The sequence below is a fragment of the Lampetra planeri genome, chromosome 6 (assembly GCF_965212315.1).
Source record: "Lampetra planeri chromosome 6, kcLamPlan1.2.h2, whole genome shotgun sequence".
NCBI classification, from domain to species: domain Eukaryota; kingdom Metazoa; phylum Chordata; class Hyperoartia; order Petromyzontiformes; family Petromyzontidae; genus Lampetra; species Lampetra planeri.
The window spans coordinates 3,293,496-3,318,540 of record NC_136112.1 but is presented as its reverse complement, the minus strand read 5'-3'; the positions used below and the strand labels follow the sequence as shown (position 1 = coordinate 3,318,540).

Below are 25,045 nucleotides of genomic sequence, written 5' to 3'. Positions count from 1 at the left end.
GCACACTTGCGTTTTGCCACCGCTGGAGTTCAAAAACATCTGGGCCACGTCGTAGGAATGTGAATATCTCGCAGCACTGGAAGCAGGGATGGGGTAGGCCTTCATCCAGCAAGCGGACTGACAAGCAAAGCAGAGTCTAAACATGAACACATCTCGAGACGCTGAAGCGCTTGCAACAAAAACATGGCGCTTTGGAACACTTAACTCATGGCTCGTGATGGGGGGAGTGAATTACATTCGTATTTTAAAAATATAATAAACACTCGGGCTGTTTGAAAGTTGGGGCTTGCCACGAACTGCCCAATCCAACGGCGTAAACGGTATTAAGTATTTTCTTCCGCTAATTTGGTCGACTAAGCCTTCACGAATGAAGAGGCGCATGAAAAGCGTGGTTAATACAGCACCGCTGGAGCACGAGGTTAAACGGATTCTACACTGCCGAGAGAGAGACTGCAAGCTTGAGCGCGAGCGGGTCGGTGGTGGTGGTGGTGGTTGCTGCAGCGGCAGCATACAGTGTTTAGGATTCGGTGCAAATTCAATAGACTCCAACGGCCAGACTAAGGCACCCAAGTTTAGATCAGGGGGATCGACCCGGGCTGACCCATGCTAATGCATTGCGCTTGAATGTGTGTGTATGTGTGTGGGGAGCGGTAGTGTAGCGGTACGCGCGCTGCGATATGAACCCAACGACCCGGGTTCGATTCCCGCTCACGGCAAACACCAGTGACGATTATCTGAACCGGTCCTGGGCCTCCCCTAAGTCGACTCAGCCTTAAATGAGTACCCGGTGCGGTGTGTAAACATCGACACTGGGGAGACAAAGGCGGTCGGGCGTGGTGCTGGCCACCCACCCCCTCGTGTGCCGTGCCGGCCTTCATAGGTGCTCGCTAACAGCACTTGCCCCAACAGTATTTTAAGGCTATTTGGGGGATCTTTGCTTTTTTGTGTAGAAGTACATAAAAATATAACAACACATTGTCAGTAATGCCTTATCACAGAAAACAATAGGCTAACGTTTCAGGCAACGGGCCCTCTTCAACGTAGAGGGACTGACTGATTTGTCGTTGGCAGATCATACTTTTTACAAAGTGCTATGTTTATTTGAATCTGAATTCCAGCCACCCGTCACTAATCCGATTTTCTCAAGCGTATCGAGTTAACGGTCTCTGCCTGGTCACCGACAACAGCACAAAAACCATCAAATTAAATGTGGGTTTTCACTTAGTTTGGTCAAATTCCAACTCTAAGTATGAAAATAAAAAAAATATTGGTTTGACTGCCACGAGACCAGCATTTCTCTGCAGCAGGGTGTGCTGGGAAAATACAGTGGCCCCAACGTGGAATGGAGGCCACAGAAAGCAATTTCAGCCAGAAGTAGTTCCCGGATATCTTCTTCCACAGACCGTTCTCGAACACGCGAGAAATCTGAAAGTACCATACAACCCGTAAGGCGGAGGTGGGTGGGGGGGGAGCGAATCGTCCGCGAATAGATCTTCGGTCCGTCGTCCATCCATCCATCGGCGGCGGGGCCGGACCCCTCTCAAAGCGCAGGGGTCTGGGTGTTTCGCCGAGGGCGACCGACAGACGACGCGTGCTTGATTCATCACGGTCGGCTACGTACGGCGCGACAGAAGTTCAACGTACGTGCACAGCGGCTGCACGAGAACCGGCGAGGAGGAGGAGGAGGGGGGGCCTGCGATGTCTGTCGCCCTCGTACGCGCGTCGTCTTGTCGCAGCTGGCAGCGGCGGCGGCGAGCGATTGGCGAGTGGCACGAAACGAAATCTGCGTTGCTCGACACGCATCGCCAAGAATAAGCCGGCGTTCACGACTCACGCAGTTCCTCTCTCTGCCATCCAGAGTTTGCATGTTTACATTCTTTGCGCACACCCCCCCTCTCCCCCAAATCCACTCCACCCCCACGCGTACATTTGCATATCAATGCATGCGAGAATCATTTGCATTTGAATGCGGGCGAATTGGCGAAAGTGTAAAGGCGACTGTGGTTGAGTTGCAAAGGGTTCGGAGTTTTCGGGGCAAGTCTCGAGGTTGAGTTGGGAGTCTCCGTTGGACCGGTTTGGCGAGCGGCACAGGAGCGGGGTGGCAAGGGTTCGATGCTGAGTCGATATCAATAACGAGGACGGACACGTCAAGCAGCTCACGCCCCTTGCACCACGAATCTCCCAACCTTCACACACACCAACACCCTCACCATGGCTCACAGACATCCCATGGGCACACCACCACTCCTCACCATGTCGTCGTCGTCCCCCACACCCCACCACGCCACCCTCGCCCACGTGCCCACTCCCAATGTGGCACCAGAGAGATCTCTTGTGCCTGGCCCCCCCCGCTGCACCTGCCCCCTGCACCCCCCCCCCCCCCAACAACCTCCCACCGCGGGCTTCCCGGCCAGACCCACGACACAACCGCGGGGAGCCACGCAGATTGCACGCACACCGGTCACCTATTTATAGAGCAGCAGCAGCAGACTACGACGAGGAGGAGGCGCGCCGCTGTACAGAGCCGTGCCACGCGAGGTGCGAGGCGGTGACGGACGGACGGAGGGAGGGGGCGCAGGCGAGAAGGTGGAGGGGGTGCAGGGGAGGGGGTGCAGGGGAGGGGTGGAGGGGAGGGGGTGGAGGGGAGGGGATGGAGGGGAGGGGATGGAGGGGAGGGGATGGAGGGGAGATGGAGGGGGTGGAGGGGCGGAGGCGGAGGGGAGGGGGCGGAGGGGAGGGGATGGAGGGGAGATGGAGGGGATGGAGGGGAGATGGAGGGGATTGGGGGGGAGATGGAGGGGATTGGGGGGGAGATGGAGGGGGTGGAGGGGCGGAGGCGGGGGGGAGGGGGCGGAGGGGATGGAGGGGAGATGGAGGGGATGGAGGGGAGATGGAGGGGATGGAGGGGAGATGGAGGGGATGGAGGGGAGATGGAGGGGATGGAGGGGAGATGGAGGGGATGGAGGGGAGATGGAGGGGATGGAGGGGAGATGGAGGGGATGGAGGGGAGATGGAGGGGATGGAGGGGAGATGGAGGGGATGGAGGGGAGATGGAGGGGATGGAGGGGAGATGGAGGGGATGGAGGGGAGATGGAGGGGATGGAGGGGAGATGGAGGGGATGGAGGGGAGATGGAGGGGATGGAGGGGAGATGGAGGGGATGGAGGGGAGATGGAGGGGATGGAGGGGAGATGGAGGGGATGGAGGGGAGATGGAGGGGATGGAGGGGATGGAGGGGAGATGGAGGGGATGGAGGGGAGATGGAGGGGATGGAGGGGAGATGGAGGGGATGGAGGGGAGATGGAGGGGATGGAGGGGAGATGGAGGGGATGGAGGGGAGATGGAGGGGATTGGGGGGGAGATGGAGGGGATTGGGGGGGAGATGGAGGGGATTGGGGGGGAGATGGAGGGGGCGGAGGGGAGGGGGCGGAGGGGAGGGGGCGGAGGGGAGGGGGCGGAGGGGAGGGGGCGGAGGGGAGGGGGCGGAGGGGAGGGGGCGGAGGGGAGGGGGCGGAGGGGAGGGGGCGGAGGGGAGGGGGCGGAGGGGAGGGGGCGGAGGGGAGGGGGCGGAGGGGAGGGGGCGGAGGGGAGGGGGCGGAGGGGAGGGGGCGGGGCACTGGCACACACAGAGAGAAGCTACGGAGTGCTATCGTATCGGGTGCACCATTGCGTGCGTGTCGCGACGTGTCGGCGCACGCCCTCCGATTGGCACGGTTGGCGACGTACGGTGCGAAAGAAGTTCAACAGGCACCTACTGTACGTACGAGCCGTAGGTGGCGGGGTAGCCATCAGCCTGCACGTCCTTCGGACGTTACGCGACCTTCCCTTTGGACGTGAGCCTCTTCTCCAGGCAGCCAGCCAGCGAGGAAAACTTTTTTTAAAATACTGTGTCCAGTACGACACCGTCCCCCCCCCCGCCACGGGAAGCGCGCTGACGTCACGACGTCGCACGGGATGTGTGACGTCATCACGCAGGCGTGCGCGGTGACGTCACCGACCGCCATCCCTTGACGTGATTGAGGATTTCCCGTTCTTCGGCTGCGATTCTTTTGCCACAGCTCCTACGACAGCAGGCGGCGGCGTTGATGTTGGCTGCCCCCCTCCTCCTCCCCTTTCCCGTCGTCGATCGCCGTCTGCGATTTGTAATCCCCGATCAGTTCGTGCACTTGTTCCCATATCCACGTGTACCCCCCGTACGGCGGCGGCGTCGTCGTTATGAGCCCGTGTTCTTGTGGAGGGGAAATTGAGTTTTCGGGTCCATTCGGCGGTACAGCCGTTTCAATATGTTGAGTGTAGTGGTGAGTGTAGTGGTGGTGAGTGTAGTAGTGGGGAGTGTGGTGGTGGTGGTGAGTGTACTAGTGGTGAGTGTAGTGGTGGTGTAGTGCAGTGGTGAGTGTATTAGTGGTGAGTGTACTAGTGGTGAGTGTAGTGGTGGTGAGTGTACTAGTGGTGAGTGTACTAGTGGTGAGTGTACTGGTGGTGAGTGTAGTGGTGGTGAGTGTAGTGGTGGTGAGTGTAGTGGTGAGTGTACTGGTGGTGAGTGTAGTGGTGGTGAGTGTAGTGGTGAGTGTAGTGGTGAGTGTACTGGTGGTGAGTGTATTGGTGGTGAGTGTAGTGGTGAGTGTAGTGGTGAGTGTAGTAGTGGTGAGTGTACTCGTGGTGAGTGTAATGGTGGTGAGTGTAGTAGTGGTGAGTGTAGTGGTGAGTGTACTGGTGGTGAGTGTAGTAGTGGTGAGTGTAGTGGTGAGTGTACTGGTGGTGAGTGTAGTGGTGGTGAGTGTAGTGGTGAGTGTAGTGGTGAGTGTACTGGTGGTGAGTGTATTGGTGGTGAGTGTAGTGGTGAGTGTAGTGGTGAGTGTAGTAGTGGTGAGTGTACTCGTGGTGAGTGTAATGGTGGTGAGTGTAGTAGTGGTGAGTGTAGTGGTGAGTGTACTGGTGGTGAGTGTAGTAGTGGTGAGTGTAGTGGTGAGTGTACTGGTGGTGAGTGCAGTGGTGAGTGTACTAGTGGTGAGTGTACTAGTGGTGAGTGCAGTGGTGAGTGTAGTGGTGAGTGTACTAGTGTTGAGTGTACTAGTGGTGGCGATTTGTCTATTTGTGTGTCTCCCTTGTGATGGGACTTTCTCGGATGAACGTTGATACTCATAAGGGGGCACACGGGTTGACCAATCCGGTCTGAGTTGGTCTGTAATATTCAGGTGGGGAGGGCACTGATGAGGGCTTGGCAGGTTTGGTGTCATCTCTCGATTTAAAGCTTTCGTAACTGCAGGGATTCATCTTCTTGGTTCTTTCGGTAAAGTCACGTAGAATGGAAATAATAAAATAATAAAATAATTCTCACGACGTTTCGGCCACAACGCAAGCAGCCGTCCTCAGGTGAAGAACAGGGCTGTCGGACGCTGCCAAGCTTGGTGGTGTTCATTCAGACGCTGTCTTTCCGACAGACCTGTTCTTCACCTGAGGACGGCTGCTTGCGTTGTGCCCGAAATGTCGTGAGAATTTAATTCTATTATGTAGAATTTTTATTATTTTATTATTTCCCTTCTACGTGACTTTACCGAAAGAACCAAGAAGATGAATCCCTGCAGTCACGAAAGCTTTAAATCGAGGTTTGGTATTCCCGTCTCTCCGATCATCATCACGGTTGGCTCCGGTACGGCGCGAAAGAAGTCCACGCGCAGTTCACAGCAAGTGCACGCAGCTCTCATGGGCTTCTTCTGTACGCACGTGAGCAGCGTCCTGGTAATGTAGTCGCATGTAGCTGTAATTGTGTAGAGACCCAGAGACTCACTCACACAGAGACCCAGAGACTCGCACAGAGACTCATACTCACACAGAGACTCTGACTCGCACAGAGACCCAGACACTCACACACAGAGACCCATAGAGTCACACAGAGTCCCATAGACTCACACAGAGTCTCAGACTCGCACAGAGACCCATAGACTCGCACAGAGACCCAGAGACTCACGCAGAGACTCAGACTCACACAGAGACCCATACTCACACAGAGACTCAGACTCGCACAGAGACCCAGAGACTCGCACAGAGACCCATAGACTCACACAGAGAGACCCATAGACTCACACAGAGTCTCAGACTCGCACAGAGCCCCATAGACTCGCACAGAGACCCAGAGACTCACGCAGAGACTCAGACTCACACAGAGACCCATACTCACACAGAGACTCAGACTCGCACAGAGACCCATAGACTCACACAGACTCATAGACTCACACACAGAGACTCATAGACTCGCACAGAGACTCATAGACTCACAGAGACCCATAGACTCACACAGAGACCCATAGACTCACAGAGAGACCCATAGACTCACACAGAGACCCATACTCACACAGAGACCCAGACTCGCACAGAGACCCATAGACTCACACAGAGACCCATAGACTCACACAGAGACCCATAGACTCACAGAGACTCAGACTCCCACAGAGACTCATTGACTCACACAGAGACTCAGACACTCGCACAGAGACACCCACAGACTCACACAAAGACTCAGACTCACACAAAGACTCATAGACTCACACAGAGACCCATAGACGCGCACACAGAGACCCATAGACTTGAGCTGTAAATGTTAGAACCCACGCAACTGCCCACCTGAATATGATTCCCGCTAAACGGTTAACATCGGCGACAGATTACATAGACTATGTAGTGACTACATATTCTAGATTTGAAGCTTTCGTGACTGCAATGATTCATATTCTCAGGTTTTTTCGGTAAAGTCACGTAGGTAAAACATTAAAAGTAATGAAAGTAAAATAAAACAAAACAAAAATAAAAATATATTATTTTTGTTTTGTTTTATTTTACTTTCATTACTTTTAATGTTTTACCTACGTGACTTTACCGAAAAAACCTGAGAATATGACTACATATTGTTTTTGGGGGGGAAGGACTAATCATGGGCCATCCCATCTGGTCAACACCACCACCACCACCACCCCATCCACCATCTATCGAGTGTTGCTGTTCCCTATCCTCCATAGGTGCTCGCTAACAGCACCCCCCCCCCCCAGCATTCTGCTCAAGGCTACCCCGGGGTTGTGGATGGTGGTGGGGGAAATCGGGGTGGTGGTGGTGGCTGTGATCCCCTTGTCTTTGTGTTAATATGCATACATATGCATGCGCGTGTGTGTGTGCGTGTGTGCGTGTGTGTACAGTCATTGTTATCCTTGGCACGGCTGCCCAATTGATCACTGCCACGGACAGCTGTGGCAGACAATCGGCCGCTCTGTCCTGACGGTGGCCACGATCGGAAAGAGAGAGAAAGCGAGAGAGAGAGAGAGAGCGAGAGAGATATCCATCGTTTCACACAAATGTGAGATTATACTTGTGCGAGATAGGCATGCACGTGGACACGCAAGATGCATGCACGTGGACACGCACGATGCCACCACACACGCCCACCACCGTAAGTTACATTCACCCGTGTTTATAGATATGCCATCCTTGCCGACATACAGTCTACATGTGTAGATAATGCTCGTGCACACACGCCATATGTTAATGCAAACATATATAAACCATAAACGCTATGCATACCATAATGCACACTTAACACACATACACACCACGTTCAACCACGTGGCATAACGCACGCACAATCACACTCCCACGAAAACACACAAAAGATAAGAAGATCCCCCCCGTGTAGCCTTAACAGACTTTTGGGGCAAGTGCTGTTAGCGAGCACTTATGAAGGCCGGCACGGCACACGAGGGGGTGGGTGGCCAGCACCACGCCCGGCCGCCTTTGTCTCTCCCAGCGACGATGTTTACCACACCCCCCACCGGGTTACTCGTTTGAGTGCTGAGTCGACCTAGGGGCAAGGAGGCCCAGGACCGGTTCAGATATATAATCATCACCCAGCGCCACCTTCTGTGCCATCTCAACCTGGGCTTGGGCCGCGGGTAGGTAGGCTCAGCCACAAATGTGCAATGCCCATCGCTGCTGCAAAGCGTTTGTGGCTGCGTGGTGAATTCGAGACAAAAGGTTCAGTGCGAGCCCCATTGTTACGACAAGCGACGTGGTCTCTCTGTGCTCACGATAATACTGATTCATCTGTGTGTGTGTTAACCTTCAGGCACACGTATGATGTAGCATGGGCAACAACAGGAAAATTAAAAGTGTCTTGTCGTTGTTGTTCGGGGTGGGGGGGAAAATAGGAACCGGAAAGAGAGAAAGACCGAACAGAGAATGCAAGGAAGGTGGAGTAAGCCATCTCATTATTCATCAAGAGAATGATGATGGCTTGACGACATCATAGAATTAGGTGCCACTACTTGAGCATGTGGGCACAAGACAAAGAGGAAAGTGGATTCAAATAACGAAACGTGCAGTGGACACCTGCAATAATCCGGGCTCTCTGCCCCCATGTGTCGTGATGATGATGATGATGATTAGCATCAGCAGAGTGCTGTTAGCACCATGTCGCGCCACCTTTGTCTCCCCAGTGCTGTTGTAGAGTCAGCCTCCAGGAGACCCGAGCACAGGGTCAGATATCAATGACAAATGGATGTTAGCCGTGGCCAGGAATCAAATAAAGGTGGCACACGCACGGTAATGTTGTCACGGCACTTGTGCCAGGCTAGGTGCACTTTGGGGCTACTTTCCGTGGCCTCGCATGCATAAAGATCCTGTGTAGAGTCTTGAACAGGCTGTTGGGGAAAGGGCTGTTTGCGAGCACCCGTTAAGGCCAGAATTGGAGGAGGCCAGCACCACGCCCGGCCGCCTTTGTCTCCCAAGTAGCGATTCACACGAAACCAGGCACTCATTTAAGGCTGAGTTGACCTAGGGAAGGGTCAGGGGAGTTTCAAATATTCGCAGCTGTTTATTATTGGTCGCGAGTGGGATTTGAACTTGGGTCTCCGGGTTCAAAGCGCAGCACGCTAACCACTTGCGCCACCGCTCCCCATACAAAGACAAAGATCCCCCGTATAGCCTTAACAGACTGTTGGGGCAAGGCTGGTACGGCACACGAGGGGTTGGGTGGCCAGCACCACGCCCACCCGCCTTTGTCTTACCAGTGGCAATGCTTACACACCACACCGGGTACTCATTTGAGGCTGAGTCGAACTAGGGGAGGAGGCCCAGGACCGGTTCAGATATACGGTAGAGACACACACACACATAGCCTCACAGGCACACAGACAGACACACAGACACACACTTGAACGTGCAGGAGTGCAAAGATAAAGGATCACGCCACCGCAGACAGCCAGCCCCGGCCTCTTGAAAGAAATAAATATATAAGTGCTATTGTTTATTCATTTGGTTTAAAAAATTCATCAGACCGAGCGAACACTGTCAGCTCTCATTATAATATTTCCCAGTCCGCCCGACGCCATCTACAACGCAGGGCACGCTGCACACACACACACAGAGTGCAGCAGTGGGTTCTGGCTGAACACAAAAGATAAAGATCCCCCGTGTAGCGTCCGCAAGACTGCTGGGGCAAGTGCTGTCAACGAGCAACACCTATGAAGGCCGGCACGGCACAGGGCGAGGGGGGGGGGCAACACCACGCCCGACCGCCTTTGTCTCCCTAGTGGCGATGTTTACACACCGCACCGGGTACTCATTTGAGGCTGAGTCGACCTAGGGGAGGCCCAGGATCGGTTCAGATAATCATCACCGGTGTTGGCCGTGAGCGGGAATCGAACCCGGGTCGCCAGGTTCGTAGCGCAGCGAGCGCTAACCACTGCGCCACCGCTCCCCTCTGTGGCTGCTAACACACATGCACGCACACACACACGCACAGGTGAACATGTGTGCGTGTGTCAGGTACAATGCGTACATGGACATCTGTGAAAGAGAGCTTCATAGCTCATCGGAATCCTCCGGTATCAAAAACAATTCTGATAATGCACACGGGTGTAGCGGCAAGTGTCGGGGTTAGCGGGCCACGCTCCGATTCCCGCTCACGGCCACCATCACCGGTGACGATTATCTGAACAAGTCCTGAGCCTCCTCCCCTAGGTCGACTCAGCCTCAAATGAGTACCTGGTGCCATGTGTAAACATCGCCGCTGGGAAGACAAAGGCGGCCAGGCGTGGTGATGGCCACCCACCGCCCTCGTGTGCCGTGCCGGCCTTCGTAGGTGCTGCTCGCAGCACTTGCCCCGACGGTCTGTTTCAGGCTTGATATGTGTGGTGGCGAGTTTGTGCATGTTTGTATCTAATACATACATACATGCAAGTATGTGTGGCCGTGTGTATGTATATACGGACAGTGAGTGTCTGGACAAATTAACTCAACATGTCGCTATTATTAATTCATCTTAGGGCAACGGGAGTGTATTTTCACCCGCTGAAGTTTGGATTTAAAAAAAAGATAGATATGTAAGCAATATACGTTTCTGTACCATTGTTGTACTGTTCTCCTGTGCTCCCAATGTCTGTCTATCCCCGCCTACATCAACCCGCACGAGACCAACGTGGTGAAAGTGCGGTGGGGATGAAAACAATAACCCTCGTGAGCTGTCCCGGTCTGGGGAGGTTCTCATCCAGAGAACGGAATGACAAAACGGAGGGACGTAAGTTCGCACACAGGTACACGTGTTAGCAGCCTCTGCTACTAATTCTAGATTTGAAGCTTTCGTGACTGCAAGGATTCATACTCTTAGGTGTTTTCGGTGAAGTCACGTAGCCTCTGCTATGGCTCAGGCCCCTGTTGTAGACTGCTGGGGCACGAGCTGTAAAGCGAGCACCGATTAAGGCGAGAACGGCCAGAAATTGTGGGCAGTGGTGTGGCCGGGAGCACGCCTGTGGCTGCCTCGGACTCTTCTTCCCAGGGTCCGCTCATGTGTACATACCTCATTGGGTCATCATTTAATGCCGAGCCGAGCTAAAGGGTGGCTGGCCCAGGACAAGTTCTGCTGCTGTCGCTCGCCACTGATGATAGCCGTGGCTGGGAATCGAACTTGGGTCGCCTTGTTCATAACACAGCGCGCTGACCACTGCACCAGGCAGGGTATCGAATTCCTACCTGGTGTTAAAAACACATTCCTGCGGAGGGAGCTGGTAGGAACGTTGGGTTGCTCGGTCAATGGCCAGGGTCAACGGCGGCGTGGTGTATTTTGCAAATATGCCCGACTGTGAGGGCGGGCACAAGCCGGCGTGAGTAGGTTAAACGTTGAGTTTTATAAGGGCACCACGGGGTGACCAGCCCCTCCCCACCCAGCCCCTCCCCACCCTCCCCTCCCCACCCAGCCCCTCCCTCCCCACCCTCCCCACCCTCCCCTGCACGACGGACGGACACAATAATCTCCTGTGGGCTGGTGTAACCAGGAGGTTCCTACCAGTATATAAAAAAAATACCTTAAACTATATACCATACACACCGATACATTCATGTATAGGACATACATTTTTTAATTGACTTCAGAATGTTTTTGTTTTCACCGGAGGAATCCGATGAGCTATAAAGTTACTTTTCACAGATCTCCAGTAGTTTTCACGACGAGCCAAACTAGGGCTCCCCCTCCCCTCCCAATGTTTCCAGCTTGCAGAGGTTGTCATTATATAAACACAGAGCAAAATACACACTTAGGAATATAGAGTAGTGCATACATCTAGAGTGTAGACATTACCATATCGGAAAGAGATATGTACACATAGGTCTACAAAGACAAAGATCCCCCCCCCCGGTATAGCCTCAACCGACTGTTGGGGCAAGTGCTGTTAGCGAGCATCTATGGGGGCCGGCACGGCACACGTGGAGGATTGGGTGGTCAGCACCACGCCCGGCCGCCTTTGTCTCCCCAATGCTTTACACACCGCACCAAGCAGAGTCGAACTGGGGGTTGCGAAGAAGCCCTCGACTCGAGTTGCGCACGAGAAATGAGACACCAACTTCCTACATCAACCTGAGCATTGTCAACCATAATTCAAGCCCGAGCTATGAGCAAACACTGCACACTGCACAAACACACAATCAAGACACAAGTGTACGGGATGAAACACACTGCAGAAATGTTTTACTTCTCTGCATAATATAATACGTACAGAAGTAAAACATACGAACATCGTATTATTACGTCTCATTGGGCACACACACACGCAAGCACAAATGTCGAGTGGCACATTCACACAACAACAACCGCCATTCGCCACTAAGTGGCGGTGATGTCACCACGACGCTTGTGCCAGGCCATGTGCACCTTGAGGCTACCACGTGAAGTGTCGAACGCCCGCTGGCAGGAGGTCACGGGGCAGACCCAGCAGGTGCCACGGGTCGACTGACATATACACACACAAACACATGGCGACAGAGACTGACACAGACACACAGAGTCCTAGACTAAGTACAAATTCTAGACTAAGTATATAGACTGACACAGACACACATAGAGTCCTAGACTAAGTACAGAGACTGGCATATGCAGAGGAACAGTGACAAGACAAATACACAAACGAGCATGTGCACAGAGATTCAAGACAAAAACACGCACACACAAACAAGAACAATGACCCCCATAGTATATATAAATAAAAACACGGTGGTCGAGAAGTCCCTATACCCCTGCACAATACATTTACTTTAAAGCTGTAACTCACAGAGGTATATAGACATCTCGCCCGCCCTGTGTATACGCTACTACAGTACTGCATAGTGCACCACAGAGCCCTTCGTCACATCCATTACCCATGCACCTTGGAGTGTCAACCCACACGGTTTACCCCGTATTCTTGTACAGGCAAATTTAATTTCCAGGTCCATACAGCGTACAGCCGTTTCAACATGGTGAGTGTACTAGTGGTGAGTGTACTAGTGGTGAGTGTACTAGTGGTGAAGATTGTCTATTTGTGTTTCTCCCTTGTGATGGGATTTTGTAGGATGAACGTTGAGATTTATAAGGGCACGGGGGTGACCAATAAGGTCTGAATTGGTCTGTAATAAGGTAGGGCACTGATAAGGGGTTGACAGGTATGCAGCACTGTATAGTATAACACAATCTGAAATAAAACAAGTGCCCCTGCATTCATATACTGTACGGTCTTGCAGGGTAATGTTACAACATAAATAAGCAGACAATACTGCACATGCCTCCTTCAAATATTTGACCCTCGACGTACAAAAAAAAACCCACCCCAAGTATTCATTTACACATCTCATCAGCCACATGGCCTTCTGTGAGTGCATCATTTCACTGGTGGCATTGGTTCAATAAAGAAATCTCTGGACAGGTGTTCGACGTTCAATGCCTCATCAGCAGAGTCAGGCTGACAAGAACCATGGTGGTTGAACTGCCAGACTTTTATAGTCCAGGACTAGTTTTGACGTTGAATGTCTCATCAGCAGAGTCAGGCTGACAAGAACCAATGGTGGTTGAACTGCCAGACTTTTATAGTCCAGGACTAGTTTTGACGTTCAATGTCCCATCAGCAGTCAGGCTGACAAGAACCAATGGTGGTTGAACTGCCAGACTTTTATAGTCCAGGACTAGTTTTGACGTTCAATGTCCCATCAGCAGTCAGGCTGACAAGAACCAATGGTGGTTGAACTGCCAGACTTTTATAGTCCAGGACTAGTTTTGACGTTCAATGTCCCATCAGCAGTCAGGCTTTATTGATAACCAAGGCCGGTTTTAACTGCCAGACGTTAATAGACAAACCCCCACCCCCTTCTCTGTTAAAAATAGTTCCTTACTTGGACACACCACAGTTCTGTATATGCAGTACATATCACAACACAACACAATTCAGTGTGTACGTTGGTGCTGTTGACTGCTGTATTGATCACCACTGTATGTGCTACTGTGCCTGCACAGGCCCGGTGTGTGTGTGTGTGTGCTCAATACTGGCGTGTGAATGATTAATAATGTAATGTAGTCATCCCCATCCTCAACGTTTGGTGGTGACACGGGAGAGTGTGGAGGAGGAGGGAGGATGAATAAATGAATGCAGGCGGATTCTAAATTAAAACGAAACTATTTTTTTTATCAGGTAATGGCCCAGTGACGTATGCAGCTCTTTTTCAAAAGCGACCTGACCACAAATGACAGCTGAACGAAGTGGGCTTATCATCATCACGTGGGACCTTTATAGCAGCAGCCAAATACACTAAGCGCGTGATGTTGATTCTAAACGTGGAGGGGGAAAACTGGGAGGACCCGGAGAAAAATCCACGCGACCACGGGGAGAGAGACACGCAAACTCCAAATATACAGCAGCAGGCGTCACGGTCGAGATCGAACTCACGACCTCCTGTGTACCAGGCGAGGTAGTTAACATCTACTAGCCACCGTGGTGATGATGAATTGACACTGCAAACTCTAAATATACAGCAGCAGCAGGCGTCACGGTCGAGATCGAACCCACGACCTCCTGTAGACCAGGCGAGGTAGTTAACATCTCCTAGCCACCGTGATGATGATTATGACAGAGAGACACGCAGAGTCTTGATTTGAAGCTTTCGTGACTGCAGGAATCCATACTCTTTGGTTCTTTCGGTAAAGTCACGTAGGTAGAAAATTAGCAGACTAAAAACGATAAGTCGTACGCAAACATTACAGGGCACGCAAGTGATATAATATAGTGGAAGTAAGTACACAGATTACACACAGTGTAAGGACGCGTTAAGCGACTTACACAGTGCACACACAGGACACACTTTACAGACTCTGCACTCAGTACAGTAAAACCTTGGATTGCGAGTAACTTGGTCTGCGAGTGTTTTGCAAGACGAGCAAAATTTTCAAATAAATATTAATTTGATAAACGAGCGAGGTCTTGCAATACGAGTAGTACGTGTGTACGCTGTGTCTGCCGATTGTCACGTGATCACAGCTGATGTACGAGTGCTTTGATATACGAGTGCTTTGGATTACAAACACGTTTCCGGAACGAATTATGCTCGCAATCCAAGGTTTCACTGTATACGCTGTCGTGCACACACACACACAGCATGCTTGACTGTGTGACCTCGTATACACAAAGTGTACAACAACAATGGCACGGTACGGGTCTTCCTCTATTGTTGGTACTAGGGTCGTTGCCCGAAACGTCGTTTATTTCCCATTTGAAGGCCACATTTGCTTGTTGACGAATGTGTCGCGGGCTTGTTGTTGTTGTTTGTTCACTACTGCACGTCGTAACCATGTGTACACACACACGTGGTAGACCCTCGCACAAGGCGACACACACACAGAGGGCACACGTGGTGTACACACACAGCGTGTGCTGTTCGCTACGGATACACAACGCAACAACAACAGCAGCAGCAGCAACAACAGCAGCAGCAGCAACAGCAGCAACAACAGCAGCAGCAGCAACAGCAGCAGCAACAACAGCAGCAGCAGCAACAGCAGCAGCAGCAACAACAGCAGCAGCAGCAGCAACAGCAGCAGCAGCAACAGCAGCAGCAGCAGCAACAGCAGCAGCAGCAACAGCAGCAACAACAACAGCAGCAGCAGCAACAACAGCAGCAGCAGCAACAACAGCAGCAGCAACAACAGCAGCAGCAGCAACAGCAGCAGCAACAACAGCAGCAGCAGCAACAACAGCAGCAGCAACAACAGCAGCAGCAGCAACAGCAGCAGCAACAACAACAGCAACAACAAAAGCAGCAACAACAAAAGCAACAACAACAGCAGCCCCCCCTCCCCACCAAAAAATAAAAGATGCTTCAAATCGCTTTAAACTATTGTCATTGTCGTGCGTATTTAATGTGGCACTGCACTCTGATGTTGTAGGAGAAAATATTTATTAAAAAGTCTATTTAATTAAGCAAAACGTGTTGTCTATATTTAAAGTTGCGCATTTTGATGTGACGTCACATTTCTCAAACCCCCCCTCCCCCCTCGTCACAAATGTCTGACCCCCCCCCTCCTAGGTGCGTGACGTCATTTATGGACGACCCCACGGGGTGACACTGCAGGGTAATCATATTAGAACCACCGCCACACAAAGGCAGTGTCTGCAGACCACGCTGCACTGTACAAGGGTCACGGCGTGGCGCACTGTACACACACACACGTGTCGTGAGGATACACAACACGGCACTGTACTCTTAAACACAGTACAACACACTGTACTGCACACACACACGTGTACATGTACTACACACACCACACACACACACACGTGTGTGTATTTGTGTACTGCACTGTGTATGTGGTGTGTGTATGCACACTACACATACACACACCAGACATACACACGTGTGTATACACACCACACACACACACACGTGCACATACACACGTGTGTGTATACACCCCACACACACACGTGTATTTGTGTACTGCACTGTGTGTATGTGGTGTGTGTGTGCAGTATTGTACGCGGGGTAAACACGATGTCAAGCGTGGTGACAGCGATTCATTCTAACCAAACGCAGTATTGTACGAGTAGGCATACCGATACTGTGTACAATGCATCGTGCACACAACAAAGAAGCCACGGTAACAATACAGTAGTACCACTACTATAGTACGGCTTACAGGCGGAATAAGACATCCCCACATGTCACCTCTAATATAACCCCCGGTGCTGGAGTTTTGCACTCTCACTTGAGTCTGAGTCGACCTAGGAGAAGCCCAGAACACGTTCAAGTACCCACAGACAACGCTTCCCATCTCTCTCTCGTGAACAATGGATAACAAAGGCGCATTTTGAAAGCCACGTTTTTCGTAAAATAGAACACGCACACACACAAACATACTGTACTGTTTATATATCGATAAAGATATTAACACCGGAGCAAATACTGTAAAAGCTCAACAATCGAAGGGTTTTCCCGTTAAACACATCACAGGATGCCAACAGCCTCCATCTCATTAGTGTTGATGATAAACTCACGGTGTCGTTTGTGTGTGTGATGTGTGTTGTGTGTGATGTGTGTTGTGTGATGTGTGTTTTGTGTGATGTGTTGTGTGTGTTATGTCTCTATGTGTGTGTTCTGTGTGTTGTGTGATGTGTGTTGTGTGTGATGTGTTGTGTGATGTGTGTTGTGTGTGATGTGTTGTGTGTGTTATGTCTCTATGTGTGTGTTCTGTGTGTTGTGTGATGTGTGTGATGTGTTGTGTGTGTTATGTCTCTATGTGTGTGTTCTGTGTGTTGTGTGATGTGTGTGATGTGTTGTGTTGTGTTATGTCTCTATGTGTGTGTTCTGTGTGATGTGTGTTGTGTGTGATGTGTTGTGTTGTGTTATGTCTCTATGTGTGTGTTCTGTGTGTTGTGTGATGTGTGTGATGTGTTGTGTGTGTTATGTCTCTATGTGTGTGTTCTGTGTGTTGTGTGATGTGTGTGATGTGTTGTGTGTGTTATGTCTCTATGTGTGTGTTCTGTGTGATGTGTGATGTGTGTGATGTGTTGTGTGTGTTATGTCTCTATGTGTGTGTTCTGTGTGTTGTGTGATGTGTGTGATGTGTTGTGTGTGTTATGTCTCTATGTGTGTGTTCTGTGTGATGTGTGATGTGTGTGATGTGTTGTGTGTGTTATGTCTCTATGTGTGTGTTCTGTGTGTTGTGTGATGTGTGTGATGTGTTGTGTGTGTTATGTCTCTATGTGTGTGTTCTGTGTGTTGTGTGATGTGTGTGATGTGTTGTGTGTGTTATGTCTCTATGTGTGTGTTCTGTGTGTTGTGTGATGTGTGTGATGTGTTGTGTGTGTTATGTCTCTATGTGTGTGTTCTGTGTGATGTGTGTTGTGTGTGATGTGTTGTGTGTGTTATGTCTCTATGTGTGTGTTCTGTGTGTTGTGTGATGTGTGTGATGTGTGTTGTGTGTGTTATGTCTCTATGTGTGTGTTCTGTGTGTTGTGTGATGTGTGTTGTGTGATGTGTTGTGTGATGTGTGTGTTGTGTGATGTGTGTTGTGTGATGTGTTGTGTGATGTGTGTGTTGTGTGATGTGTTGTGTGATGTGTTGTGTGATGTGTTGTGTGATGTGTGTTTTGTGTGATGTGTTGTGTGTGTTATGTCTCTATGTGTGTGTTCTGTGTGTTATGTTCTGTGTGTTGTGTGATGTGTGTGTTGTGTGTGTGATGTCTCTGTGTGTGTGTTGTGTGATGTGTGTTGTGTGATGTGTGTTGTGTGATGTGTGTTGTGTGTGATGTGTTGTGTGTGTGATGTCTCTATGTGTGTGTTCTGTGTGTTATGTTCTGTGTGTGTGTGATGTGTGTTGTGTGTGATGTGTTGTGTGTGTTATGTCTCTATGTGTGTGTTCTGTGTGTTGTGTGATGTGTGTGTTGTGTGATGTGTTGTGTGTTATGTCTCTATGTGTGTGTTCTGTGTGTTATGTTCTGTGTGTTGTGTGATGTGTGTGTTGTGTGTGTGATGTCTCTGTGTGTGTGTTCTGTGTGTTGTGTGATGTGTGTTGTGTGATGTGTGTTGTGTGTGATGTGTTGTGTGTGTGATGTCTCTATGTGTGTGTTCTGTGTGTTATGTTCTGTGTGTGTGTGATGTGTGTTGTGTGTGATGTGTTGTGTGTGTTATGTCTCTATGTGTGTGTTCTGTGTGTTGTGTGATGTGTGTTGTGTGATGTGTGTGTTGTGTGTGTGATGTCTCTGTGTGTGTGTTCTGTGTGTTGTGTGATGTGTTGTGTGTGTTATGTCTCTATGTGTGTGTTCTGTGTGTTGTGTGATGTGTGTGTTGTGTGATGTGTTGTGTGTGTTATGTCTCTATGTGTGTGTTGTGTGATGTGTGTTGTGTGATGTGTGTTGTGTGATGTGTGTGTTGTGTGATGTGTTGTGTGTGTGATGTCTCTGTGTGTGTTGTGTTGCTGTGCGTGTGTGTTGTGTGCTTTGTGTGTCATTTGATGCGTGTGTTATGTTGTAATGTGTATTGTGCTACGTGTTAAGTTGCAACGTGTGTTATGTTATTGTGTTATGTTGCTGCGTTATGTTACTCTGTTATGTTGATGTTTTATGTTAGTGTGTTATGCTGCTGTGTTATGTTATTGTGTTATGCCGCTGTGTGTGTGCGCTCCACTAAATAGCAAACACACAATCATCACGCGTCATTCGGCGTGTAACTATGAAACATCCACAATTCGGTACTGAAATCAATGAGTTATATTATTTTATTTTTTCCTATCTACGTGACTTTACCCAGAGAACCAAAGAATATGAATTCCTGCATTCACGAAAGTTGTAAGTCAATAAAAGTGCTGTCATGTCATTTGTTTAATCTGGGGGCGAAAGCAAACACATTCACTTAATCTCAAAAGTTTGTTGTATGGCCAAGAGGCTCCTGAAACTGGATGTTTGACCAATTACTTGATAACTAAGCAATGGGTTTTTTGTGCCTTAATTAAGGAACCCCAAGTGCCTGGAGAAACCCCACAACGTAATAAAGCCCTTTGTTACAACAGCAATTATCACCGGTAACAATGGACTCGTTTAAAGCCATTGTAACGAAACAACTACTGCATGTGTAACTCTTAACGTGGCTGAAACTCGTGTGAACATGCCCCCTTTGAAGATGGAGTTGTTTTAACCCAGATTCTCCCCCCATACTTAACCTACAAAATTAACCCGAACCCACAAAACAACCCTAAACACAACAGGATCACTCTGAAACCCCAACACCAACCACTGAATCTTAACCCAACGCTAAACAGAGCCCCCCCGCCCCCCCTAACACTAAACTTTAGGACGAACCCTATCCCAAGTAACATCTAACGGTGAAAACAACGCACCACATTCTTCACCATACCCACTAACACAGTGGCAGATCAGCACCCCAAAACACTGATCATATAACACGACACTTCAACTTAACCTGAACTCTGCCAATAACACTAAACCCGTGTCTCTAACCCCAAATGGCAACCTGTGTTTAAACACGCCACACTCCTGACAAGTCTGCATCCTCCCAACAGAGGTTTATATTTAGCAGACAATGTACACGCCATGTGCTCTGCTTTTCATCCCCATTGCCTTGACGTTTTACATGGGAAGCAAGGACACACACGCACACGACAAACACATTCACACACATTGCGTACACACACACACCTAAAACTCACACCGTGTCCAAACTAAATCTCATGTCAAACTCTAGACTCAATGTAAAACAGAATTTTTATTTTACCCTCTTCATAACGCAGCCGAAAATGTGCCCCCGCTGTGATAAAAATAAAAATCTTTATAACACGCAATGTAAGAAGAACTTTGCCAATCCACTGCTGGATGAAGGACATCCAAATGCCACGTCAATCATAGTCGGATGATCGTTTGACAACACAGCAATGGTTCAGGTCGTGGGTAGTTCATTCACAAAGGATGCAGATCAATGCGAGTTGATGGGACCACAGGGGAACCAGAAAGGGTTCCGGATATCACCGGCCACTGATGATGATGATGTTGGCTGGGACTCTAACCAAGATCACACAAACACACACATCTCGGGCAACCAGGTTATGATTGCTTTGCTTGTGAATGTGGAAATGAGTGGGACTTTGTTGGTAAGAGCGGTTCACCAAATGCACAAACCACACACACCAACAACACACTGGCAGAGAGACGTGAGATCAAATCTTCATGGAGGGCGCTGTAGTGTGGCTGGAAAATTAAATTATTGCATTGTAACCCTCCATCGTACACACACTGGAGAGGTTTCTAGTGTGAGTTTCACAAGCTCCAGCTTCTGCGTCGCAGTTAACACATTCAGAGCACATACGAACATACACAACTCACTTCACATACAAAAAGCACAGTGGGTACACGTGTCTACACGACCAATGGCATATCCACAGGACACAATTCAACATTCTCACACATTGCACCCGGGAATAAAAATAATAACTGCACAGTTATGACAACATGATTAAGATTCACGCATATATATATACCACGTACAGTGTACACATGTGCTTGCGAACTGTGCAATATCGAGGGAAGATGACTTAATATTCATTTGAAGTGTGTGTGTGTGTTGATGGGTGCTCACCAACTCTTGCCCCGGCAATCATCCTAACTTACACACGAGTCTTTTGATCTTACGTTGAGCTTATGTTTGGTAAGTCAGTGGGTACACGGTGTGTTTGATAATAATACTGACACTATACACAGTACTCTGCTGCTGTAACACTGACGCTCTAACACAGCATTGTGAGTCTATGATGTGGTGGGATTATACACAGCACAGGATTACATTTCGATTTAAAGCTTTCGTGACTGCAGGGATTCATATTCTTGGTTCTTTCGGTAAAGTCACGTAGAAGGGAAATAATAAAAATATAAAACAATACAATTCTCACGACGTTTCGACTGCAACACAAGCAATCATCATCAGGTGTGAAATCCACAGCAAGAAACATTTTTTCCCCCAAATTTCCTTGCTGTGGATGTCACACCTGATGACGATTGCTTGTGTTGCAGTCGAAACGTCGTGAGAATGTAATTGTTTATTATTATTTTATTTCCTTTCTAGCACAGGCTTACTAAACATGGCACAGACTCACCTGTTGCGACATCGCCAATGTCTCGTGTTAAATTAATAAGGACATGGAGCATACGTGTCCCTTTAACACACGCAGTAATGCCATAGGGTAGCACCATAACAATGATTGCAATAGTACTACTAATAACTTTATAATTAAAAACAATACATTACCACACCTCAAGTGGTGGTTGTACGTCACTGCCAAAGTATTTTTTTCGGTTGTTGTCATGTCCATTCGTACGTTATACACACACACACAAAGTTATAATTTATACTGCAGGGTTTTACTTTATAGAGCACACAACACGGTTGTGGCTGCACATGCAAGCGGGCACGTGTGGATAACATTAACATCGTCGTGATTCTCTGCCGTGTTCCAGCCACTGCTGGATGAGACTTATTATCAAGAACCTACACGTGGATTTACCGCAATGCATTACATTACGAATTCACAATAAGGTGTTGGTGTGTCCTCCCGTATATATAATATGTAACCCTGTGTGTCTGCTACTCTCTGCACATTATCTATGAACGAACTGTGAGTAATATTCATAGCGACAATGGTGTATACCGATCTATGTACACAATACTGCTCAAATAATAATTATAATCTTCTAATAGTGTCACCCACATGGACCATGGAAGGGATTTATCCGGGGGGTACCCAAAATCAGAAATGTCAAGTGCAGGGACACGACGGACTGTGAGATCCTTCAAAAAAGACACCGCGAAAAGTGACACCAACAGAGGAATAACCCTGGACCAAGAGACCCCAAAAAGGGACCCCCCTCAATGGCAACATTGAATAGAAAGGGGGCCCAAAGTAAAATAACCCCCCCCCCCCAATTGTATTTTTTACTTTACTAAAAAAAATCGACCAAATAAGACACACAGAGAGAGACCTTGCCGATCAAAGCGAAGACTCTGAGACTCATGAGAGATAGAGAAAGAGAGACCTTGACCCATGTCTGGCTGACGACTCAGACAATGGGGGATGATCTCGGGATGAAAAGGGGATAGGGGGACCCCCCCCCCCCCAAGGTGACCCCCCACAAGTGGAGCATACAACACCACAACGACTACTCGAGACCACAACTGGAGTGGCTGACCTCGCTACTAATAAAATAAAATAAATACAATTTAAACGCCCACCCCATACGACCTTCTCAGCACCCAACGTCCTTGCCCGGTATATATATTAGAAGAAACAAAACAAATAATAATAAAAAATATATTGCCAAACAACATACCTTAACTCGTGAGATGACCACCACCACCACCACTAAACCCAACCACGCACGGTTCTAGAACGGACGTGGAATCCAAGAGGCTCGACCCAGCAAAGCAAGAGACGCGAGAACAATGGCGAGATAACAATGGCGAGAGAACAATGGGGAGAGAACAATGGGAGCAGAGCGGATGCGATGTGGGGGTGGCTTGCTGGGGGAGAAGGATGGATAAGAGATGAGAAATTTTACAAACAGCAGAGACAGACCCACGTGTCTCGTTGCTGCTGCTTCTGATGGTGGTGGTGATGATGATGGTGGTGATAATGGTCGTGATGATGATGTGGAGTGGTGGTGATGATGTGGAGTGGTGGTGATGATGTGGAGTGGTGGTGATGATGATGATGTGGAGTGGTGGTGATGATGATGTGGAGTGGTGGTGATGATGATGGGGAGTGGTGGTGATTATGCTGATGGTGGTGCTGATGGTGGTGATGATGGTGGTGGTGATGCTGATGATGATGGGGAGTGGTGGTGGTGATGATGATGATGGGGAGTGATGATGATGGTTATGCTGATGGCGCAAAAAAAAAAATCGAAGGTGGCACGTTGCTGCCACCACGCCGCCACTGGGGTGATGACGGTACCGTCTGGTGGTGGTTGGCGGGGCTGTCATGGGAATGATGATGGTGATGATGGGGGATGATGATGGGGATGTTGATGATAGTGGTGGTGGGGGGTGATGTCAGTCGGTATTAACCGTGAGCTCTACGACCCAGCAGCAGTGCCGGGTAGCGTGGCTCCTTCACGGTCACGGCCACCATGTTACCAACAATCAACCATCATCGCCAGCATCATCATCATCGTCAATCATCTCTCCCAATCATCAATGGATATGGGGGGGGGGGGTCCCACCATCACTCTCAGAGCGATCCGTAGGCAGGACAAATACGAATCTTGCTTCTGCTGTCTGCCCCCCCCCCCCCCTTGGGTTCTGTTCCACATCTCCCCGCCGCTCTCTCGCTCGCATCGCCAGCGAAATAAAACAACAACAAACCCAGCGCCAAATGATGGTGGTGGTGGTGATGATGGTGGTGGTGATGTCGGGACCCTCCCCACCATCATCACCACCGCCTCCTCCTCCTCCTGTCATCAACGGCGCGTCTCCATCCTCGTCCGCTCCATCCCCTCCATCTCATCATCCCCTCCTCCATATCATCATCATCCCCATCCTCTCCATCATCCCCCCCCCTCCTCCATCATCTCCTCCATCCCATTATCATCATCCCCTCCTCCATCACCACCATCATCATCCCCCCCTCCATCCTCGTCCGTTCCATCCCATCATCATCATCACCATCATCATCGTCGTCATCCTCTCCTCCATCCCACCATCATCACCATCCCCTCTATCCCTCCCTCGCTCGCTCGCTCCGCCATGCCCCATGCCCGGGCCGCCACAACAACAACAACCACCACCACCAACAACAACAACAGCAACAACAACAACGCGGACCGACCTGCAGCCGCTGTAGATCAAATTTCTTCCAATATTGGAGCATCGATCCTTCTCTCTCCGCCATCTTGAGGGACACGGGGCCGACGACGGTGATGATGGTGGTCGCTGTATCGCCCGAGCTGTGATGGTGATGATGATGATGGTGGTGGTGATGGTGGTGGTGGTGATGATGGTGGTGGTGCAGCAGCAGCAGCAGCCCGCCACGTTGTGCGCCGCGCACCGACTCGGCTCGCCCATTAAGAGACGTCAAACTTTGTTTTGTATCTTTCTCCCTTCTCTCTCTCTCTCTCGCCGTGTGTGTCTCTGTGTCGGTGTGTGTCGGTGTGTCTGTGTGTGTCGGTGTGCGTCTGTGTGTGTGTCCACTCTAGCTCATTATCTCTCTCTCCCTCGCCGTGTGTGCGTGTCGGTGTGTGTCTCTCTGTGTTGTGTGTGTGTGCTGCTGCTGCTCTCTATTCTCTCGCTCTCTCTCCCCGTGTGTCTGTCTGTGTGTGTGTCTCTAGCTCATGCTCTCTCCCCGTGTGTCTGTCTGTGTGTGTGTCTCTAGCTCATTCTCTCTCCCCGTGTGTCTGTCTGTGTGTGTGTGTGTCTGTCTGTGTGTGTCTGTCTGTGTGTGTCTGTGTGTGTGTGTCTGTGTCTGTGTGTCTCTGTGTGTGTCTGTGTGTGTCTGTGTGTGTGTCTGTGTGTCTCTGTGTGTGTCTCTGTGTGTCTGTCTGTGTGTCTCTGTGTGTGTGTCTGTGTGTGTGTGTGTCTGTCTGTGTGTGTGTCTGTGTGTCTCTGTGTGTGTGTGTCTGTGTGTGTGTGTCTGTGTGTGTGTGTGTCTGTGTGTGTGTGTGTCTGTCTGTGTGTGTGTCTGTGTGTCTCTGTGTGTGTGTGTCTGTGTGTGTG

At 49.9% G+C, this 25,045-nt stretch overlaps 1 protein-coding gene across 5 annotated transcripts in view; it reads right to left on the bottom strand.

The window, feature by feature from the left end:
• LOC144719406 (homeobox protein cut-like 1) overlaps window positions 1–24,835 on the bottom strand; it is a 205,525-nt gene extending 180,690 nt beyond the window's left edge. For all 5 annotated transcript variants that reach the window (XM_078595289.1, XM_078595293.1, XM_078595290.1 and 2 more), the window contains exon 1: window positions 24,162–24,835. In XM_078595289.1, coding sequence (XP_078451415.1) covers window positions 24,162–24,224 — 63 coding nt within the window. In that variant the 5' untranslated portion in view covers window positions 24,225–24,835. The remainder of the gene's footprint in view (window positions 1–24,161) is intronic.
• Between the last annotated feature and the right edge of the window lie 210 nt (window positions 24,836–25,045).